Source organism: Haliotis rufescens, unplaced genomic scaffold (genome assembly GCF_023055435.1).
Source record: "Haliotis rufescens isolate VD_foot unplaced genomic scaffold, xgHalRufe1.0.p SCAF_2, whole genome shotgun sequence".
Classification (NCBI taxonomy): Eukaryota; Metazoa; Mollusca; class Gastropoda; order Lepetellida; family Haliotidae; genus Haliotis; species Haliotis rufescens.
Genome location: NW_025963890.1, coordinates 26,282,667 through 26,305,784, shown reverse-complemented (window position 1 = coordinate 26,305,784; position 23,118 = coordinate 26,282,667). Strand labels below are relative to the sequence as shown.

General features: G+C 42.1%; 1 protein-coding gene across 2 annotated transcripts in view; it reads right to left on the bottom strand.

Moving 5' to 3' along the window:
• Nucleotides 1-23,118, bottom strand: part of LOC124120534 (ubiquitin carboxyl-terminal hydrolase 24-like) — a 229,118-nt gene that overhangs the window by 15,382 nt on the left and 190,618 nt on the right. For both annotated transcript variants that reach the window (XM_048399798.1, XM_046483373.2), the window contains exons 56-57: nt 8,422-8,512; nt 2,623-2,777 (exon numbers count right to left, since the gene is read on the bottom strand). In XM_048399798.1, coding sequence (XP_048255755.1) covers nt 2,623-2,777; nt 8,422-8,512 — 246 coding nt within the window. The remainder of the gene's footprint in view (nt 1-2,622; nt 2,778-8,421; nt 8,513-23,118) is intronic.

Sequence of the window (23,118 nt, the reverse complement as noted above, 5' to 3'; positions counted from 1 at the left end):
TTGGTTGCCGTGGACAGCTGGTCCTTGGATACCTGTGGGTCCGGTACCAGTGATATGAAGGTCTGGTTCTGGTTGGTTGCAAATAGGTCGATGTTGGGGTGGCCGAGGCGCTAACAGACAAGAGCGAAGGAGTCCGGATGGAGTTTACACTGTGTGGGAGCTACCTTGTCCGGTCTGAAAAGGGCGTCCGCAAGAATGTTGCAACAACCTGGGATGTGTTGGACCCAAAACTGGAATTCCAGTTGACAAGGTGGAACCGGAACGTTTGACCTAGGAGTAAGAGTGAGTGGGAATGGGTCATGCCCTGACTGCGGAGGCACCATATAACAGTGATGTTCTTGGATATGGTGATCCGAAAGCGGTTGAGTGTCTGTTTCCAGTGAGAGAGAGCTAGTAAGAGCAGCTGTTGGTGCGCCACTGTTGTTGAGCAGCGGACCACAGCCCCCGAGGCGACTTGACCCTCCAGATGTGCTCCCCATTCTTGAAAACAGGCAGCAAGGAAAAGGTGTAACAAGGTTGTAAGCTCTGTCAAGGAGACACCATCTAAGACATTTGATTCCACCATTGGAGGTGTGGTTTAAGACAGTACAAGTGACGATGGACACTGACTGATCCTGGATACTGATGTAGGGAGCAAGAAACATCTGTATGGGGTGCAGTTGAAGGCTCCCTCTGGAGATCAGATCCTGCGCAAACATGACCTAGGAATACCTGCCACTGGCGCAGAGTGCTGGGAATAGGTCTCTGTTGGTTTGGAAAATGCCTCCGATGAACTGGAGATTGCTAAGGGCGTGAGTTCTCATTTTCGCATGTTGACGATCCATCCTAATTGATGTAGGAGACGTTGTGTGAAGGCCCTGTGATGGAGGAGTGTGTCCGTGATCTGGTGGTTCAGGAGGCAGTTGTCTATGTACACCTCGCATTGGACATTCCTTAGATTGAGGATTATGGTCATCCAGAAGTACGGTGGACATTCTAGGTTGGACTTGTTGAATGTGGCCAAATTGTGTATCATGTGGAATCGGTAAGTCCTTCTTGGGGACAAGGAATATTGGCGAATAGGAGCCTGGTGTTAAGGCTGGGGAGTGGATAATCTCTATGGCCTCTTTGGTCAGCAGTGTGTCGGTGTTGGAGCGCAGGAGCTGCTGTTGTGTAGGGAGATAAGAGTCTGCTATGGGTAACGACGTCAGCGGCGGGTCGTCTCTCAGAGTGAGCTGAAACCCTAAATTTTCAACAGACGTGAAAGATTTCCCAATTTCACCTGTATCGCCCTAGTCTCCCACCTACAGGGGTCTCGACAATTGGAATGACTGGGGGAGGGAGGTCCTAGCCTAGACTTGCCCTGGCTTCTGCCGTGAAAGGTGGAGTTGTCGCGTCCGCATGGCTTAAGTGAGTTTCGTCTGGCCTGATAGTTGCCTGACCTGGAGGGTTTAAAGGAGGAGGAGTGCAAAATGTGTGCCAGGACCTTGAGGGCAGTCTCATCTCTGGCAAAGCTTGTAATCGAGCGTGGGTGTGATTGACTTGCCCATTAAATAGGGATGTGGATGACCAGGGTTGGCATAACAGATCCCTCTTGAATTCAGGGTCCTTAGGTACCTTGAATGAGGATGTTAGAGAGAGCTTAGCGAAGTCCTCGTCTATCTGAGAGTGGTGTCTAATGCGAGAAGACTTGCTTCCACTGCGTCAGGAAAAGGCGCCTCGCAAGGTAGAACCGTGAGATAAGGTTGACCGGACCCTTGAGGCACCACCAGGCGTCTGTAAGGGCATCTGTAGAGATGCTTGTAGAGGAGAAAAAGCTGTAGGGGGAAAGTCGAAGAGAGTCTTTACTTTTGGAAGTCTGAGTGCAGATAGAGGGGCAATTTAGGCACAATGGATGTGGATCCCACACAGACTTATTACGGTGACTCTTGCTACAACTTGGCATGTATCTACAATAATAGCAGAGAGTAATCAAAATGCGTCCCCACCCGATTATGTTTGCTATAATCGTTTGTCCCAGCCATGTTGATTTATGACAAACAAGTTTTCACAAACAATGCGAAACACCACCACTGTAATAAACATTATCATTGAAAAGATACAACAATTAATGTAGTACCAAGCAATACAGAGAATACAAAACGCATGACAAGAAAAAGCATGACCATGACCAATATTCCAGATGGCAACTTGAAACAACAACACGCCTGTAATTACTTTGGTGAATACTACCACCAGGTGGTAAATATTCATGATATGGCGTAAATCATATGAAATATACGAAGACATAAATCATATGCACAATATACATCACAAAAAGAAAAAGCTAGAGTTCGCTAACATGTAAAGGATTCAGTGAAAAACTTGAGATCTCAAAACAAAGGTCTTTCTTCCTTGGTTGACAGCAGTAATGTGATGACATGTGGCATCACCCCTTTTGTGGTCACGTGGGAGGTGTGTGATAGGATTAGCCACTCAGCTAGTTGAAACAATTTCTTTTTCTTCAGCAAGACCTCACACAGCTCTTTCTGACTGTCAAGAACAAGCAGTAAATGCATTAAGGAGTAATGCAGGAATAAATTAAAAAATACATTAACTGACAGTTGGTCTATTTTCGTGTATTGGGCCCTCCTTCATACATACCTTCTTCTTAAGCCAGTTGACTGCCCACTGCCACTTACTGGGTGTGCTGAGTAGATAGTCCTTGGCAATACTACACCGATTGCTGACTCCCACCAGGAACTTGATACACTGGTAGGAACGCCGACTGTCACACACATGGTTCAGACGGATTATTGCTGAAATTATCAATAGCAGGTCATATACATTATTCTGACACATTAGTATCCCAAACTCTGATGGCACTATTGTATGAACAACAATACTTTAGCTTTAAGGAGAAATCAAACAATAGTTATCATTGTGTATAATTCTAAGAATACTACCTCTATTACATCATAGCCATAAATTCCTGTTTATGCTGAGAACCTCACAACAAATTTTTATAAATTTTCAACAGACGTCCTCTTCACTGCCAACAAATCTAATAGTTGTGAGGGAAACCCTATCCCTCGCCAGGGGCGCCACTGCGCATGCGCAAGGCGGGAATCACCTCACTTCTTTCAACCCATTATCCTCATCAACTAGATGCAGATATTTGGGAGGTGGAAGGGATTAATTCCTGATGTAATAGATGTAGTATTCTTAGAATTATACACAATGATAACTATTGTTTGATAATTCTTGTGAATTACCTACCTCTATTACATCATAGCCAGTATACATCAGAGGGACCAGTGGGATCTGGTATCTAGCATCCCTTTGATATTTGGCTTTGTGAAGTGGTAACCCAAGGATTGTATGCCAAAAGGGCCAAACGGAATATGTCTAATAGTCTACTCACAAGACTAGACATCGAAAAAACAAGTGTCATATAATGGGTATAATATCCAAGTATATAGCCACCAATGTGATACTTAGACATATCATGACGTCACTTCCGGTGATGACGTCATCCATGACGTCACTTCCGGTTGTCATTTAATACCCATGTTGTGGTATATGTCTTCTTTGATCTCTTGTCACTTATGACGTGGTTTTCCGTTATGCCCTTTTGGATAGTGATATTTAACGTATTTGACGTTAGTCCGGCGCAAGGTCTCCCATGACGTCACTTCCGGTGGTAGTACATCATACATCCTAGATTATCATGTAGAAACCGTATATCACTTAATCCTTGATCTCTGATTTCAGTGTTGCCATTTGCCCTGTCTTCTATCAAACAGCAAACTAAGTACAAAGGTCAACTTACCCTGAGTTCATGAGGTATTCTGAAATCTTCACACACACCCCACCCCCCTCTTTTTCCCTTTTCTCGAGAAGAGGGGGGAACAAGGTTACTTGGAGACTATCACCTGGGCTGCCACCAAGGGTCCCAGTGTGTATAGTCCATCCAGATCGGTCTGTATGTCTCGTAAGTTAAAGTTTGATAAAGTGTTATGGGACTTCCACTGGCAGCTAGCTATGACTTATGGATACTGTATTCCATGTGGCTAGACTTGTTGCAAGGGTTCTGATCTCGTGAGGCCTGCAGTTTCCCCAAGTTGGCGTGGAGACTTGTGCCAGTTCATAGATATCTGCTATAACCGATCTGAGCCATCCCACAACAGTACCCTTGGTTATGTCCTTTTCTGACGAGGGTTTGCAAGAGATGAAAAGGCGTTTTCTCTGCTTTCTGTGGGGTTGAGTTGCTGTAATGAAGTACCTCAAGGCTCTTATGGGACAAAGTAATCTGTCCGGATAGTCCACACTTTTACTTCTACTTATTTTACTGATACAAGAGCCGCAGTGGCCATGGCTAGGAGAAATGCGGTCTTCATGGAAACTAATAGTAATGTCGCACTACTCATGGGTTCATAAGGTGGTTTCATCAATGCTGACAATACTATAGATAGATCCCATTTTGGAAATATATGAGGTATTTTAATGTCTATCAGTGCAAAGGACTTCATGAGTCGATTTAGTACTTGGTGGGTACCTATAGATAGGCCATCATGTTGTTATACTGATGCCAGGGCAGATCTATAGCCTTCGATAGTGCCATGTCGTAATTTCTTGTCATTTCTGAGATAGAGCAAGAATTCCGCCACTATTGGTATCGTTATCTCCACGTTTAAATGATTTCTCATTCTCCACAACTTGTCCCATCTGTTATTGTATAGGGCAGACGATGCTGGTCTCCATGAGCTTGCCACTCTTCGTGAAGCTGATTTAGAGTAACCGGCTTGCATCTTATTCGAGATAACTTCCAAGCGTGAAGGTGGAGATTGTCGAGGCGGCCGTAAAATATGCCCGTTTTCGGTTGTCTCAGTAAATCGTGACGTAACGGAAGTTTCAGAGGTTCTTCCACTAGGAGGGGAAGTAACCTTGGAAACCAAGCCCTGTTTGGCCATGCCGGGGCTATGAGAATTATGACACAGTCTGTCTCTTCTATTTTCTTCAGTACTCTGTCTACGAGAGCCCATGGGGGGAATGCGTACGCAAACGTTCCCTCCCATTCCATAGAGAGAGCGTCGACTTGGAGAGCTAGCAGGTCTGGTACAGGGCTCACGTAGACTGGTAGTTTGTTGTTGAGACATGTGGCGAATAGATCTAGGTTTGGAGTATCCCATAGGCGGGTTATCCATTTGAATATTTCGGGATGTAGTGACCATTCCGTGGGTACTATCCTGTTTTTCCGGGATAGGTAATCTGCTAGGATATTGAGCTTGCCCGGTATATGTCTTGCTTCGATCCTGCAACTCACTGAATCTAGCAAGGCAAATAAACATGTAACCTCCTTCAAAAAAGGCTGAGACTTTGTGCCCCCCTGGTGCTGTATGTAAGCGACCACGGTCGAGATGTCTGTAGCGATCTTTACTGACGAGTGGTGCAGACGATCTTGCCATGCTTCTAGGGCTAGATATATCGTTCTCATTTCTAGACAATTGATGTGTAACTCCTTTTCTTTGGAGGACCATTTTCCCTCTATGGTAACATCGTCCATATGGGCACCCCATCCCTCTCCTGATGCATCTGTGTAGAGTTGATGTAAGGGGGTGGGATATGAGAGTGGAATACCTGGCATGACATTTTGACGAGTCAGCCACCAATGAAGTTCTGAGATTCGAACTTGTGGAGGTTGGATTAAGGCTTCCAGCTCTAGGTCTTTGGTGGTATTGATCCAATTCTGAAGGGGCCGTAATTGTAGTCTGCCTCTGTAGGTTAGATCTTGGATAGATGTGAGCGTGCCTAGGCAAGACATCCACCAGCGTCTCGATTTGATTGGCTGATCGAGTGCGCTTGTTATCATGTGCTCTACTCTTGCATATCTGTCCTCTGGAGGTACTACTATCCCCTTGTTGAGTAGAAATCTTGCGCCTATGTAGGTGATCTCCTATGTGGGTACTAATTCTGATTTTTGAGGGTGAACCAGGAATCCTAAGTGTGTTAGTAGTTGAATAAGGCACACTGTATTTAATCTGATTTGCGATTTGTCTTGATTGGCCGATAGGAAATCGTCTATATATCCATGTAGCCTTATGAGCTTTATATGGGCAAATCTGATGATGGGATTGGTGATCCTGGTGAATAACAATGGGGCGATGGATATGCTGAATGGAAGTACCCTGAACTGGTATCTCTGACCTTTGACTGCGAGGCGCAGATAACGACGATGACTTCGATGCATAGGGACGTGAAGATAGGCGTCTTGGAGGTCTATGCTTATCATTCAATCTGCTTGTCTTAAGGCATTCTTCATCTTCTTGATAGATTCCATATGAAAACTGGGAGGTTTTCCCAGATAATCTTTGTTCAGGACTTTTAGGTCTATGATTAATCGCATCTCTGAAGAATTCTTCTTCAGTACCAGGAATACTGAGGAGTAGAATCCGTGAGTGGTGTCTGACTCCTTTAAGATGCTGATAGCTCCCTTGCAAGTAGTTTTCGTATGGCCACTTTGTATCGTTGATCTTATGTAGTTCTAAATCGTTGTCCACTGGGCAGGGAGTCTCGGTAGGATCTGAAGGAATCTGTAGATTTCTGGTTGAGTCATTTCCGGCGGTATCCCCCCCGGAGACTGCCTCTGCCTATGCTTTGTCCTCTCAGCGAAGTGGGATGATCATCTTAGGATTTCCTCTACTTGAGGTGAGACGATATGTCCTTCCATGTAGAGGCTAGAAAGAATCCCAACCAATCTTCATATGACGAGGATACTGTTGTTGATGCTGAAGATCTGCAGGCCGTCTCTGTATCTTGGATGCCAATGAGATTGTGGATTCTTGAAACTTCTGACTAGTTGATGATGCAACGGCTTTCTTCACTGACTTCAGTCTGCCGTTGAATATCTGCGACGCTGTAATAGGCTGTGAGTGAGTGAGTGAGTATGGTTTTACGCCGATTTTAGCAATATTCCAGCAATATCACTGCGGGGGGACACCAGAAATGGTCTTCACACATAGATCCCCACCCCCTGCTCAGGCTGCGCTGGAGATGGGTCATATGGCTGAGAGAGAGTATGCCCGATCGTCTGATCTACAGCTAGCAGTGCGGGAATCACATGTTCTGTAACTGTATGATTGTGATGTAACATCTCCCTCGCTTTCTCCGCCCGTATAACTGGACTGTGTGACAGTATGGGATGGCGCACGCTTAGGAATTCTATCCTGATTTGCACGAGCTTTGTCAGTCGTCTATCATAGTGGCTAGAAGGTGACTGGTGTGTATTTTTGTGCATACTGCGATGCGATGCCCGTGATTCACGATCTACCCTATGGTGTGCGTGGTAGGGAGGGAATCTATGAGATTCTCGATCTCTTCTTATGACTCTCCTACTGCTCTCATGATAACCTGATTAAGTAGACTTTGTGCGTGTCTGCTGTATGAGGGTGCCTTGTCATATTCAGCCTTAGATCTCTTTTGAATCTTGTGATCAAGCCCTGTTTGGCCATGTCGGGGTTGTGTGACAGATTCTTTAGATATGAGATCTCCTGAGACATTGATTGCATATGTTTATCAATCATTACAGACATTGACTTGGTTATTTTCTCCGTGAACTCATTTAAGTTAAAGGGGGAGCGTGGCATAGAGTGGAGATCAGTTGCTTCTTCCAAGCCTAGATAATCCACCTTACCAGTCGCTTCTGGATGCACGTGACAGGCTACATTAAAGTCATAAGACGAGACCGCGTCCTCGCGCGACACTCGCTTGTTACCCAACTTTCTTACATGAAGCAGATGAATATTTCTAGTGTTCTTCTTATAATCAGGGTCATTGAGCTTCCGGATGTATGTGACTGGTTACATTAAAACCCGAAAGGTACATCGGTTCCCTTTTGCACGATATGCACGTAGGATGAGGGTCACCAGTGATTTGATGTTGCCCACAAGCTGAACAGATGGGTGTCTGTTTTTGGGATGAATTACTTACTAGAGACTTCTGACTTCTTATACCCCCTTGTTCTCTGCTTGTAGAACTGCTCACTGCTTGTCTTTAGTGATGATCTAATGTGGCTTGTAAGTGTGGAACAGCAATCACGTGTACAGATGTATGCAACAACAAAATTTCCTTGTTGTCATCTGGACACACAGGAAAGAATTGACGTGATTCCCGCCTTGCGCGTGCGCAATGGCGCCCCTGGCGAGGGAGAGGGTTTTCCTCAACTATTAGATATGTTGGCAGTGAAGAGAACGTCTGTTGAAAATTTATACAAATTTGTAGTGTGGTTCTCAGCATAAATAGGAATTTATGGCTATGATGTTACAGAGGTAGGGTATTCACAAGAATTATATGTCTTCAGAATCAACTTGTAGGTGATTTGGAAGCAAAAAAGTGAATTCTGAACTGACAGCATTTGCTTGAAACTATTGTTGTGCAGAGTTGAGAATGAGAATGGATCATTACCTATGAGCCCCTCGTACTTGTGGCCGGACTCATCAGTGTGCCCATCAATCACCCACTTGAGGCGCGTCAGTTGAAGGGAGTCCTCTATCACCTTTCACAAATCAGAATGTATCAGTTCACTGTATGACATATCTGATGAACAAGACAAGGGATCACATTTCATACAAACATAGCCACATAGCTCTGTAGCTCACCGGAATATTTCTGCAACATTACATCAGATCCAATAATAATCAATAGAAAACATAAGAGCTTTTGACCAAATATATATCTTCATGTATATTAATTTACACATTGATACATGAATAACTGGCTGAGGGCAAAAATATGTTGTGGCAAATATCACTGAACATAATACATTGTTACTTGTTTTATTATCAAGTCAGTGTTATTATGCATACAACAATTACAGATACATCAAGAAAAGACAAGACAATTTATTCAATATATAGGCTGACAGCCCAAACTACAGATATATAGAAGTTACATTTCTTCGCCCTACAAAACACACCCACACCCACACCCACACCCACACCCACACCAACACCCACACCCACACACTAGGTACTTAGGGGTACAATTAGTATTGGTTGACAATTACATGCACAGACACACATGTCACATGCAGTATTCATATTTCTTATTTTTTACACATTAAATAAGTAAAAACAGAGATCATTTATTGTTTGTGTATCTTGAGTGTTCATAATATTACCGGTAATGAATATGTTTACTGCACTGTCAATGACACCACCTCAAACTTCTGGCCGTGAAGACACAAACTCTCATAGTGATGCACTGGGCTGCTGTTTCGAAACAACATAACCTTAGTCTTTTTCACATTTACTTACACACCAGTTGATTCACAAAGATTTTCCAAACCAACTATCATACTAATAGGTTGATTGATGAAAATAGTAAACAGTTGGGGACTCAAGATGCATCCTTGAAGAGTGCCAACATTACATTGGAAGTAGCTAGAAAATCCATTGGAAGTCCTTACACAGGCTACATTGATGAAAGAATATTGAAGATTTTCCCATTTATACCCACATTTTTAAGACTTGACATCAATACATAATGTTTAACAGTATAAAAAGCTTTTGAAAAATCAATAAACAAACAGTAGAATATGCCTTTCTTTCTACAGGCATACTTCTGGATCATTGCATGGAGTGAAAATATATGATCAGCAGTGGAATGATTTGATCTGTATCCTGCTTGTGTCTCATGAATACTATTATTTGATCACATTCGAGTCGTAACCGATTGTTTAAAATAGAAGTGAAATATCTTGCACATAGAGTGTATCAGTGATATGCCTCTGTAATTGTTGGGGTCAGCCTTCACACCAGACTTGAAGATAGGACAAATAATCTGTCTTAGAATATTTTATTAAATATTAATGTAAAGAGAGAAAGTGTGTAAGGTTTTGATGCTTTAAAGAACTCAGATGAGATGCCATCTGGTCCTGGAGATTTATTGTTTGCAAGATTATAAATACAGCTAGAGACTTCCTGTTCAGTAATATCTTGATTTAATGAGGCTGTGTATGGATCCAGTTGTATAGATGATTCGGGTTGGCTTGCTTGCATCACACATAACCTCAACCAGATCAACAATTCACAGATTAGAGAAGTGTGCGATCCAGTTTTGGGGAATATTTTCCTGACTTAAATGATTGGTAGCTCTGCACTGCTTCAAAATTTTCCAAAATTTCTTTTGAATTGTCTCTTGCAGCTACATATATAAGTATTTCTTTATGGGAGTGAAAACAGGCATTTTTGTTCTTATCAAACATTAGTTTGAACTTAGTGCAAAATGATCTAAAATGAGTAACAGCCACTCCATGGTCCCAGTGAGCTATAAGATTGGTTGGTTGGTTTGTTGTTTAATGCCGCACTCAGCAATATTCCAGCTTTATGACAGCGGTCTGTAAATAATCGAGTCTGGACCAGACAATCCAGTGATTAATATGATGAGCAACCCTCCACGCAATTGGGATTAATGACATGCATCAAACAAGTCAGCGAGCCTGACCAGTGATCTCCAAGAGCTACAGACTTGTCATGTTTTATTTTGTCTAGTTCTTCATCCCACCGTGGGGGTTGTGATTTGTTGACATCTGCAAAATATCCTTAATAAAGTTTCTTAGTATGTTCAGCTTCTTCTTGATACAATCTAGTGAGATCTTAAACTGTTCTTTGTATGTCATGAATAATGCCATCAATTAATTTGTCATGCAGAGTGTCATATAAAGAAGTAAACTTGGTGAGCAAGAGATCTCTTGTGTTTTCATTCCAAACATATTTAACCCAGCTTGATTGTCTGTCCGTATCAAACTTGCTGTTATTATTTATCTGGTCACTGTTGTCATAACATTCGTAGGGAGACTGGATGTTAAATAAAGCAACAAAACCCTTTCAGTATCCAATAGAAATCTATGCATAAAGCAGAGTCAATCGAACAAAAGAGCAATATAACGGAAAGTGGTTAGATTCATCACATGTAACAATGCCAAAGTTTGAGATATGTGGGAAGAGTGAGGAGAAGACAATCATGTAATCCACAAGACTTGTTCCATTGTGGGTCACACATGCAAACTGACCTTGCTTATCTTCAAACAGTCTACCATTCATTACATGAATACCAAATATTCTACACAGTTCAGCATGTTTTTTGCCTACTCAGTATGAACAAGGTTATCTCTGCTTGAGTGATCCGAGGGGTAGTCATCATTATCCTTATCAATAAAGTCAATATTGTAATGTAGTATAAAATCTTGAAAATCTTTCATTCTAGCATTTAGATCACCCGCTAGAAATCAAACAATAGTTATCATTGTGAATAATTCTAAGAATACCACCTCTATCACATCAGTGCCATAAATTCCTGTTTATGCTGAGAATCACACTATAATTTGTTTTATAAATTTTCAACAGATGTCCACTACACTGCCAACATATCCATAGTTGTGAGGGAAACCCTATCCCTTGCCAGGGGTGCCACCACGCATGCGCAAGGCGGGAATCTAGTCACTTCTTTCAACCCATTACTCTCATCAACTAGATGCAGATATTTGGGGAGGTGGGAGGGATTAATTCCTGATGTGATAGAGGTGGTATTCTTAGAATTATTCACAATGATAACTATTGTTTGATAATTCTTGTGAATACCTCACCTCTATCACATCAGTGCCAGAATACACCAGAGGGACCGGCGGGTTCTGGTATCTAGCATCCCTTAGATATTTGGCTAGTGGAGTGGTAAAACCAAGGATTATATGCCCAAAGGGGGTATAAACGGATGTGTCTAATAGTCTACTTCCAAGACTTAGACGTATAGAATTTTCAAACGTCATATGATGGGTATATGTATATTCCCTTGTGATACTTAGACATAGTATGACGTCACTTCCGGTGTCATACCATGCCTCTTGTGGTATATGTCTACTATATTCTCGTATCACTGACGTGGTTTACCGTTATGCCCTTCTTGATAGTGATATTTAACGTATCTTGACGTTAGTCCGGTGTGATGACTCCTATGACGTCACTTCTGGTGGTAGTACATTGATGTTTCCTATCATGTAGATTACCATATATCACTTAATCCTTCGATCTCTGATTTCAGTGTTGCCAATTGCCCTGCTTTACTTACTCAATAGCGCAGTCCAGTGACAAAGACAACTTACCCTGAGTTCATGAGGTACTTCTGAAATCTTCACCCCTCCCCCCTCTTTTTCCCTTCCCGGAAGAGGAAGGGGAACAAGGTTACTTGGCAACTATCACCTGGGTCAGCCACCAAGGGCCCCAGAGTGTATAGTCTTTAGATCGGTCTGTATGTCTCGTAAGTAAAAGTTTGAAAAGTGTTGTGGGACTACCACTGGCAGCTGGCTACAACTTGTTCAATGGATACTGTATTCCATGTGGCTAGACTTGTTGTAAGGGCTCTGATCTCGTGAGGCCTGCAGTTTCCCAAACTCGGCGTGGAGATTTGTGCCAGTTTATAGCTATCTATGATAACTGATTTGCCATCCCGCTACAGTGCCCTCTGTGATGTCCTTTTCTGACGAGGTCTTGCAAGCGATAAAGAGGCATTTTCTCTGCTTTCTGTGGGGTTGAGTTGCTGTAATGAAGTATCTCAAGGCTCTTATGGGACAGATCAATCTATCCGGGAAGTCCACACTTTTACTAAAGGCTGGTATTGAATATTGCCTGTCCGAGTGTGCCAAAGGTTGACGACTGGTTTTTCGCAATAAATTCTGGGAGCAATCTAAACGACTCTGATTTCATTCTTGGGTATGAGTTACAGTGGAGGTGTCAATAGCGTGTAATTCTGACACACGAGCCGCCGTAGCCATGGCTAGTAGAAAAAACAAACAGTTTCCCTGGGGATAATAGTAATGTCGCACTACTCATGGGTTCATATGGTGTTTTCATCAATGCTGGCAATACTATAATTAGATCTCATTTGGGAAGTATGTGGCACTTTAATGTCTTTTCCAGGGCAAAGGACTTTACGAGTCGATTCAGTACTGGGTGGGTACCTTTATATAGACCAACGTGTTATAATACTGATGTCGTAATTTCTTGTCGTTTTTTAGATAGAGCAAGAATTCAGCCACTATAGGTATCGTTATTTCCTTTTTTATCTCCACTCGACAAACCTGCCCCATATGTTATTGTATAGGGCAGACGATGCTGGTCTCCATGAGCTTGCCACTCTTCGTGCAGCTGATTTAGAGTAATCGGTGGCTTGCATCTTATTCGAGATAACTTCTAAGCGTGAAGATTGAGGTTGTCGAAGCGGCCGTAAAATATGTCCGCTTTGGTTGTCTCAATAGGTCGTGACGTACCGGGAGTTTCAGAGGTACTTCTACCAGAAGTTGTAGAAGTCTCGGAAACCAAGCACTTTTCGCCCATGCCGGGGCTATGAGGATTATGACACAGTCTGTTTCCTCTATTTACTTCAGTACTCTGTCTACGAGAGCCCATGAGGGAAAAGTGTATGCAAACATTCCCTCCCATTCCATGGAGAGCGCATCGACTTGGAGTGCTAGTGGGTCTGGTACCGGGTTAACGTAGACTGGTAGTTTGTTGTTGAGACATGTGGCGAATAGATCTAGGTTTGGAGAATCCCATAGCTGGGTTATCCACTTGAACACCTCGGGATGTAGTGACCATTCTGTGGGTACTATCTTGTTCTTCCGGGATAGGTAATCTGCTAGGATATATAGCTTGCCCGGTATGTGTCTTGCTTCGATCTTGCAACTAACTGGGTCTACCAAGGCATATAAACAAGTAACCTCCTTCAGTAAAGGCTGAGACCTTGTGCCTCTGTAGGTTAAATCTTGGATAGATGTGAGCGGGCATAGGCGAGACATCCACCAGTGTCTCGACTTGACGGCCTGATGAGTGCGCTTGCTATCATGTGCTCTACTCTTGCATATCCGTCCTCTGGGGGTGCTGCTATGCCCTTGTTGAGTAGAATCTTGCGCCTATGTAGGTGATGCCTGTGTGGGTACTAGCTCTGTTTTATAGGGTGAACCAGGAAACCTAAGAGTGTTAGTAGTGAGGCACACTGTGTTTAAACTAATTGCGATTGTCCTGATCGGCCAATAGGAAATCATCTATATATCCGAGAAGCCTTATGAGCTTATATGGGCGCAAACCGATGATGGGATTGGTGATCCTGGTGAATAACCATGGGGCTTAGGATATGCCGAATGGTAGTACCCTGAACTGGTATCTCTGACCGTTGACTGCAAAGCGTAGGTACCTGGAATACTGGGGAGTAGAACCCGTGAGTGGTCTCTGACTCCTTTAAGATGCTGATAGCCCCTTGCTGAACTTGGGTAATCTTGGGTCGATGTCTGTGAGACCGGCTAGTTCGACTGGATTCGATGTGGTCGTATCTTTGATCTTCTGTAGTTCTAAATCGTTGTCCATTGGGCAAGCGATGTCGGTAGGGTCTGAAGGCATTTCAGGTGGTATCCTCTTCGGGGACTGCTTCTGCTTCTGCTTCCTCCTCTGCGAAGTGGGATGATCATCTTTAGCAGGAACTGTGCTGATATCCAGTCTTGTGCTGATTGAAGATCTTCCTGCATCTTCAGTATGTGTTCCAGTGAGCTGTGGATGAATCCGGTCTGCTGTAGTGTCATCTCCGTGGGGTGTCTAAGTGTAGGCCTACGTTCTGATTGTTCGGGGTATGACGTGGAGAATTGCAGCTGCAATCCAGTTAATGTATGAACTGAAATTAATCATCTGTTTGTTGACATAATCTAAGTCCCTGATTATGGCCATGTCAACGTGCATTTTAGAGTTAGTTTTCTTAACCAGATAGTAGAAAAGTTCATCGATACTCGGCTGTTGTGCGCAGGGGCAACTTGTGTCGTGTAATCACTCTTATTAATGGCAGGCATACCCAGTCTAACATTAAGTCTAGCATTTAATGAATATTCTATTCTTGATGACGTCATCAATATATGACGAACAGGGAAGGGTAAGGAATTCTAGAATCAACTGACCGGTACCTCCTACCCGTCACGTTCTAACAAGGTCATCTGGTATTTTGTCCTTGTATCTGTTTTAAAGGGCGGGCATTAGATTTATAGAGTTCTGCAATGATATCTTTATGGCATAATTATTTGGTCTATAATTAACCTCCGTAGTAGAATCCCCCCTGTATAAAAACTAGTATTAGCAATAGATCCGCACCCCCTACTCGGGCTGTGCTGAGACTGGGTCATATGGCTGAGGGTAGCGTAATCCCGGTCGTCTGATCTACGGCTGGCCGTGCGGGAATCACATGTTCTATAACTGTGTGATAGTGACGTAACATCTCCCTCGCTTTCTCCGCCCGTGTAACTGGACTGTGTGGCAGTATGAGATGGCGCATGCTTAGGAATTCTATCCTGATTAGCACGAGCTTTGTCAGTTTGTCTATCTTATGGCTAGAGGGTGAATGGTGTGTATTTCTGAGCATACTGCGATGCAATGTCCGTGATTCACGATCTGCCCTATGGTGTGCGTGGTAGGGAGGTAATCTATCTCTTTTATGTTCTCCTGTGTCCTCATAATAATCAGATACAGCGTAGGCTTGCATTGTCTGCTGTATGAGGAAGTACTGCCATATTCAGCCTTAGATCTCACTTAATCTCGTGCTTATCAATCCCCGTTTGGTCATGCCGGGTTTGTGCAATCAATTCTTTTAGATATGATTCCGGAGCCATTGATTGCGTGCGCTTTTATCAATTATTACAACATTGAGTTGGTTAATATCTCCGAATGCCTTTAGTTAAAATCATGTGAGGTACATCTGCTCCTCAACTTTATTGGGAGATCCTTAGGTCTCTTGAATCTCGTGATCGACCCCTGTTGGCCAAGCCCGGGTTGTGCGACAGATTCATTTAGATATGAGATTTCCTGAGACATTGATTTTATGGGGTTTTTATCAATCTGATCTACCCCTGTATGGCCAAGCCGGGGTTGTGCGACAGAAGACATTGAATTTTTCCATGAACTCATTTAAGTTAAAGGGGGAAAGCGCCAGAGGGTGAAAATCGTAAGTTTCTGTCCAAACTCGATGATCGACCGTACCAGACGTTGCCGGATGCAAGTTGGAGGCTTTCTGTTTGACCGGTAAAATGCATCTGCTCCTCAACATTATTGGGAGAGGGATGAGCGACGGGGTCTCTTCTCCTCATAAGGTGAGACGGCGCCCTCGCGCTTTTATGCTTTATACATCATTACAGACATTGAATTCCGAACTCAATTAAGTTAAAAGGGCGGACGCGGCAGAGGGTGAAGATCGTTAGTTTCTGGCCAAACTCCATGATCGACCGTACCATACGTTGCCGGATGCAAGTTAGAGGCACTTTCTTTTTGACCAGTAAAATGCATCTGCTCCTCAACTTTATTGGGAGAGTGGGATGAGCGACGGGTCTCTTCTCCTCATAAGGTGAGACGGCGCCCTCGCGCAACACTCGCTTGTAACCCACTTGATTAATATGGCCACCAAGGGCTTAATCACTTGTTTTTACTTGATGCTCTAGTAATCTTTGTAATCAGGATTGTTGATACATGCCTTGTAGAGCTTGTCAATTTTCTCCTTTGACAGAGGCTCGCAATAGCTGCACCTTGACTTTTGTGTGCAGTTGCTTGCATGATAGACATCTAGGGTGAGGGTCACCAGGTATCTGGTGTTGCCCACAGCCTGAACAGACGGGTGTCTGTCCTTGAGATGAAGATCTCATCCCACAAAACGTTTCTAACTAATTACTTACTAGAACTTCCGATCTTCTTATACCCCCGTTCTCTGCTTGTAGAACTGCTCACTGCTTGTAGCCGATGAAGCTTGAGAAGATCTAATGTGCTTTGTAAGTGTGGAACTCAATCACGTGTACAGATGTGCAACAAAATATTTTCCTTGTTGTCATCTGGACACACAGGAAAGAAGTGACTAGATTCCCGCCTTGCGCATGCATGGTGGCGCCCCTGGCAAGGGATAGGGTTTCCCTCACAAATATGGATATGTTGGCAGTGTGGTGGACGTCTGTTGAAAATTTATAAAAAAAATTATAGTGTGATTCTCAGCATAAACAGGAATTTATGGCACTGATGTGATAGAGGTGAGGTATTCACAAGAATTATATGTGTTTGTCGTGATGGTTAGCCATAATAATATTTACATAAGGTTCAAGAGTAATGATGCCATTGTGTTCACTATTTTCACATATTGATGAACTTTCAGGAGATAGAAGTAAAAATCAGAACTGAGTCTCAGTCAATGTGAAGACTACTAGTAGCAAACAACAATACAACTGTATTCTCGAAATAGTCGTAAAGTCTATTAACTTCTTTGATAGGCATTTAGGAGTTGGAGTACTAAATAAGGATAAGATTTATGGATGAACAACTCCTTTATTACAATTAAGAGCGATGTTTCGGTGTAGGTTCTAATATCGTTATCATCACTTGCTTGATAACAGTGTTAGAACCTACACCGAAACGTCACTCTTAATTGTAATAAAGAAGTTGTTCATCCATAAATCTTATCCTTACATAAAGTCTACTGATATATTTATCATGATGAGAACAGTTATATCGCCACTGTGGCGTCCCAACTGTTTAGTTTTAATTCTCACACTGTTTAGCGATTAAAAACCGGACAGAAAGTGAGAATTTGTTATCTGCCTTCACAAAAGATTCACAGAAACATACAAGGTCATAATAAGCACATACATATTTCACCTGAGAGTATGGGTTGTCATGTTTATGTAAGCCATCAATATTCCACGACAGAATTTCAAAAGTTGGACCATACCCTTCCCTTCAGTCTGTGTTGTGTTTATGTCCTCGGCCAGTGCGACCTTCACCCTGTGTATTTACGTCATTTCTGGGTCCAAACAAAGCACTTGCCCATGTGGTGCCGTGCCCACTCATCTTGGCAGATGAATGTTGGGCGAAACCGCATTATCGATGGTTCGAGAAGGGAGCTAACTCCGTTTGCCTAATCGAAAGTTCGAGGTGGGCCCACATTCGAAACTAAACGCACTTGTTGAGAATATGTACAACGTAAACAAACCCGCATTACGAACTGCTATTCTGTCTATTAAAAAATAAGTATTATGACTTATAATTGGATTAAAATGTACAAATGGGATCACAATACAGCAGAACTCACTTCTACGAACATCGCCAAACTAGGTTGTGGGGTCATTAATATTCATGAGTTATTCCTTTTATGGAACAAGTTCTCGGAAAAGTTTGAGGCTTGTATCATGACTATCATGTCCGAGATCAATTCAAGTGTAGACATATTTCCAGCGGCATATCGCCACCAAAACTTATGATTAGATTGATGTGTTATACTGGAAAAAGTAGAATGAGTGGTATTGCCTCTGTAAATTTAATTTGAAGTAGATCTAAGTTTCTTGCTTTGTAACTATTTTTGTAAAACTAGTGTGGTCAGCTATGATGACGTTATTCAGGCTTCAAAGACTCTTTGTGCATTTATAAAGATATTTTCCATCAATATTCCAAAATGAGAATAATATATAGTCACATACCCATGCAAAGTAATGACAAATGTGAGCCCACTAGCCTAAATGACTTCGTCAACCCAATGAAGCCCAGTGACTTACAAATGAGGGCCCACCTGTTTCGATCACTATAAGACGTGAACAATGTGGGCCCATGGGCCCACATTTTAGAAAATGGTTATAAATAAGCCAGGCTAATGAAGCTTAGCGATTTATAAATGTGGTCCCTCCTGTTGCAATCACTATGACGGAAGAACGTCAACCTACTAGGCAATATACAAATGTGGGCCCACTTGTTTCGATCACCATATATGACGGGAACAATGTGGGCCCACATTCGAGAAAATGATTATCAATATTTAAGTAGACTTTCCTGATTAATAAATGTGGTCCCTCCTCTTGCAATCAATATGACGGAAGAACGTCTGCCCACATTAAGGAATTGATTATCAGAACTAATTAAACAACCTAACCAAGCTAGGCGATATACAAATGTGGGCCCACTTGTTTCAAACACCATATATGACGGGAAAAATGTGGGCCTACATTTTAGAACATGGTTATCAGCACTAAACCAATCTAAGAGGATGTACAGATGGAAACATAAATATATAATGCATTCAAACATTTAATTAAGAATACGTTTTACCTTAGGGATAAGCTGGGCATTTAATAGCTGGACCAACAACGTACAGCGTGACTGAAGCCATTTCTTGCAAATACGAAAACAAACGGAGATAGCTCCCGTTTGAAATTAGAGTGACCTCCCTTTCCCAATATGAACCACTGATAATGCGGTTTCACCGAATGTTGAAATCATGATATTCTCACAATGACTTTCGCTTGTCTGTCATACATGACTCAGATTTATTCCTAGTGATCCACACTCAAAAACAGCTAGAGTTTGCTGTCCCGTGGTGGGGCTGGGGTTCGACCCATCATTGCCACAAGTGACAAGCAATGCACTCATCAAAATCATCAATATCAAGCACGGGACAAAGAGTACTTTGCTATCTGTACACCATGGATTTGACTGTGTCTTGACTTGCTTGGTTGGGAGAAGCATCAAGAGAGATACCCATATTGATGGAGCACACAGAGACACCAGATACATCAAGAAAACAGAAAGGCAAAAGACCTGCAGAAACAGAAGCAGTTCATCACAGCTTCTTCAAGAATTACCGCAAACACTCCCTTCCTAATAAGGAACTTCAAATATATATATATCACCAATGTCCTCTAATGCTGAGGAATTGGGTAGTATTCAATTGACAATAAACTCTTTAAATGTATATAAAATGTAAGAATTACACCGTAACTAAAATGTACGAAGTATAAACATAACTTAACAACTAACAAGCACTGGGAGGGTGGAGCCTAACTGTCTCGCCTGCAGGTCGAAAACTGAGTGTCAGACAGGTGGTGTGCCCTTTCACGATGGCATGGGCATTGTGCAGAGCATGACCTAATGAGCAGTGGATAGGCTGCAGTTTGGTGGGTGTCGTGTTACTCATTATTTACCACATAACAGAAAATGTACTTTAATAAGAATTCCATATATGCTGAAGGCAGTGACATCACTACACACCAGCCACCCTTGAACCGTGACCAGGGAACCTATTGCTTTGATCATTGTCGGTGCTAATTATCTAGCTGGCTTCCATTTGTCCATTTCCATTTGATTACCTATCAGTGCTAATTACCCCGTCCTCCCGTTTGCCCATTGCCTATTACCAATCTGTGACAACCTGGCTCCCAGTTGTCCATCAATATCAACTATCAGCACTAATTTACTGTTAAGTGTTGGCTCCCATTTGTCCATTGCTAATCACCTATCAGCACCTATCATCTTTGGTATCTTATTACTTTTATTGTTCTTACAGGTACATACATATTGTTCTCGGAGTCATAGCATTTACTCACCCGATGAAGGAGTAAGTATATACTCTAAAATGTTGTGTTCCTTATAATAAAGAAGTTGACATCCATAAATTCTCTTCCTGATTTGTAACATTTCTGAAATTTTGGATGATGCTTCGAAACTATGAAAATCTTTGACCTTAATAGAGACCACCTTCTGAAGATCCATCAATTACCAAGTAACTGGCAATTACTGATGCAACCATGAGTAATAATAACATCAAAGATGACCTTGAACTCTGATAGTCAAAGGTCTAACATAACATGTGGTAGAACTTGTACAGATACAACACAATTACCTCAAAGGTAACATTGACTTTGACAAAAATGCATCTGATATTTGATATGGTAGCATTTCTTAAGAAACATGAAGTTCTATGTCTCAAGGGGAAACCATGCCTCATAACTGACAATGATATAACCATCTTTTACAAAAACCTGAATTCTAACCTCGACCTTGGACTCCTCTTGACCAAAAACCTTTTCAAAACAGGGCCACATCATAAAGAAGGTACATGCCAAATTTCTAATGATAATACTTTTTGAGAAAGTGTTACCACAATATCTTTTCAAAGCTTTTTCTATCTCATTATGTCCCAAAAGAATTCCCCAGGACCATTTGGAAGAAGTGCATGGAAGAGTAATATCTTAGGTCAATAATCTTTGTGTGGTAGTCATTGGAAAAACTAGAAAGGTGTTTGCATTACAAGCTGAAAAAGAAGCAGCCCCTTTTTTCTCATCAGAAACATACAACATGAACCAAATATTCCACAGCAGGTCACAATTGACCTCACACATGCCCAAGGCAATACAACTTTCAAACAGAAAATCACATGCCTCTAGCTACTGTAATAACTTCTTCCAGTTGAATAACATCATTTCCGGTGTTTGAAACCACATGTCTAATGCAAGACAAATTTGAAACAGAAAGTCCTTTGCTTCAAGATATGTTAACAACAAAATCATAAGCACTTCCTGTTTCATGATCTTCACCTTCAGTCGCAGCCATGAACTCCCTAGAGATCGTGTTTATAAAGTTATATCAAATTGCAATCATAAACGCTCAAGATATTGAGTACAAAAGCCTTTGACCTTCAACATAATCCAATCACCTTACTTGTTGCAACTTAGATGGCTTACAAATATGATGTCTTCATGATTTACTAACAATACTTTCTGAATGAAACTGTTCACAAGTCACTGCATGAATGAACGACAATCAAACTTTCAGTCAGGTCAGATATGCCAATGGATGACAGACAAGCAGGCAGGCCATGACTTGACTTTCAGTCAGGTTAGATATGCCAATGGATGACAGACAAGCAGGTAGGCCATGACTTGACTTTCAGTCAGGTTAGATATGCCAATGGATGACAGACAAGCAGGTAGGCCATGACTTGACTTTCAGTCAGGTTAGATATGCCAATGGATGACAGACAAGCAGGTAGGCCATGACTTGACTTTCAGTCAGGTTAGATATGCAAATGGATGACAGACAAGCAGGTAGGCCATGACTTGACTTTCAGTCAGGTTAGATATGCAAATGGATGACAGACAAGCAGGTAGGCCATGACTTGACTTTCAGTCAGGTTAGATATGCCAATGGATGACAGACAAGCAGGTAGGCCATGACTTGACTTTCAGTCAGGTTAGATATGCCAATGGATGACAGACAAGCAGGTAGGCCATGACTTGACTTTCAGTCAGGTTAGATATGCCAATGGATGACAGACAAGCAGGTAGGCCATGAGATAAAGATTGGTCCTTTATTATGGTATACTCAGTGCAAAAACAATCAGTGTGTGAGAAATCTTAAACCTTGGCTCCGTTGTTTGAAACTGGGGATGAATTGATGCTCAATGTATATTGAGCGAGTTTATAATGAGAAGTTAAACTGCTTTGTCGTTTTTTTCTCATATATTCTGAGTTCAAAATGTAGCATACAAGTATATTTTTATGTTGGGATTAATTCCAACAGCGTTTGGTATTAGCACGTCACTAATTATATTTTATGGTTTCATTATTAGGAAAACATAAAGTCAACATTATTAGCCAGAATAAATCTTCTTGCAGTTTATTACCAGATAAGTGTCACACTAACCACCCGGTTATGTATTAATATTATTATAAGGATCTATAGTAAGTCAAAGGTCAGTAATACATACATGTATCATGCGCGGCGCTATTTATAATAACTTTGATAAGGCAACTTCCCAGTATGCCTAGGTACGAGCATGCGCAGCAGCGCTTCAATGTCAGCCATCTTGTACACGTTTCGTCAACATTGACAAGCAATCCCACCTCCATCCCCCACTACCGTCCATGTTTATCCTTGTTTTACATTTATTTCAGGTTTCCGGATTCTCCCAGTTGTATTCAATTTTATTGTATTAGCCGTCATAACTGTGGGTATATTTACCCCTGCAGTCATTAGGATGGGATGCATTGGATTCCTGTTGTTAAAACACAGGTCATGCTTGACCTCCATGGTATTTAGCATCCAATGCGTTCTATCTGTAGTGTAGAATGATAGATGTGTAGTTAATTGTCGAAACCAGTTTGTATTCTATGTATCACTCTCGACAATTGATCCCAACAACTTGGGCCTGACCGATGCTGAGTCAGGTACACATAAGTCAAGTACATGTAGTCGATTCTCCTGTGTTTATACCCAATGCTTGGAAAGGTTGTCAGTTGTGCAAGGCGAATCGATCCCTTGCTGGGCATGACTG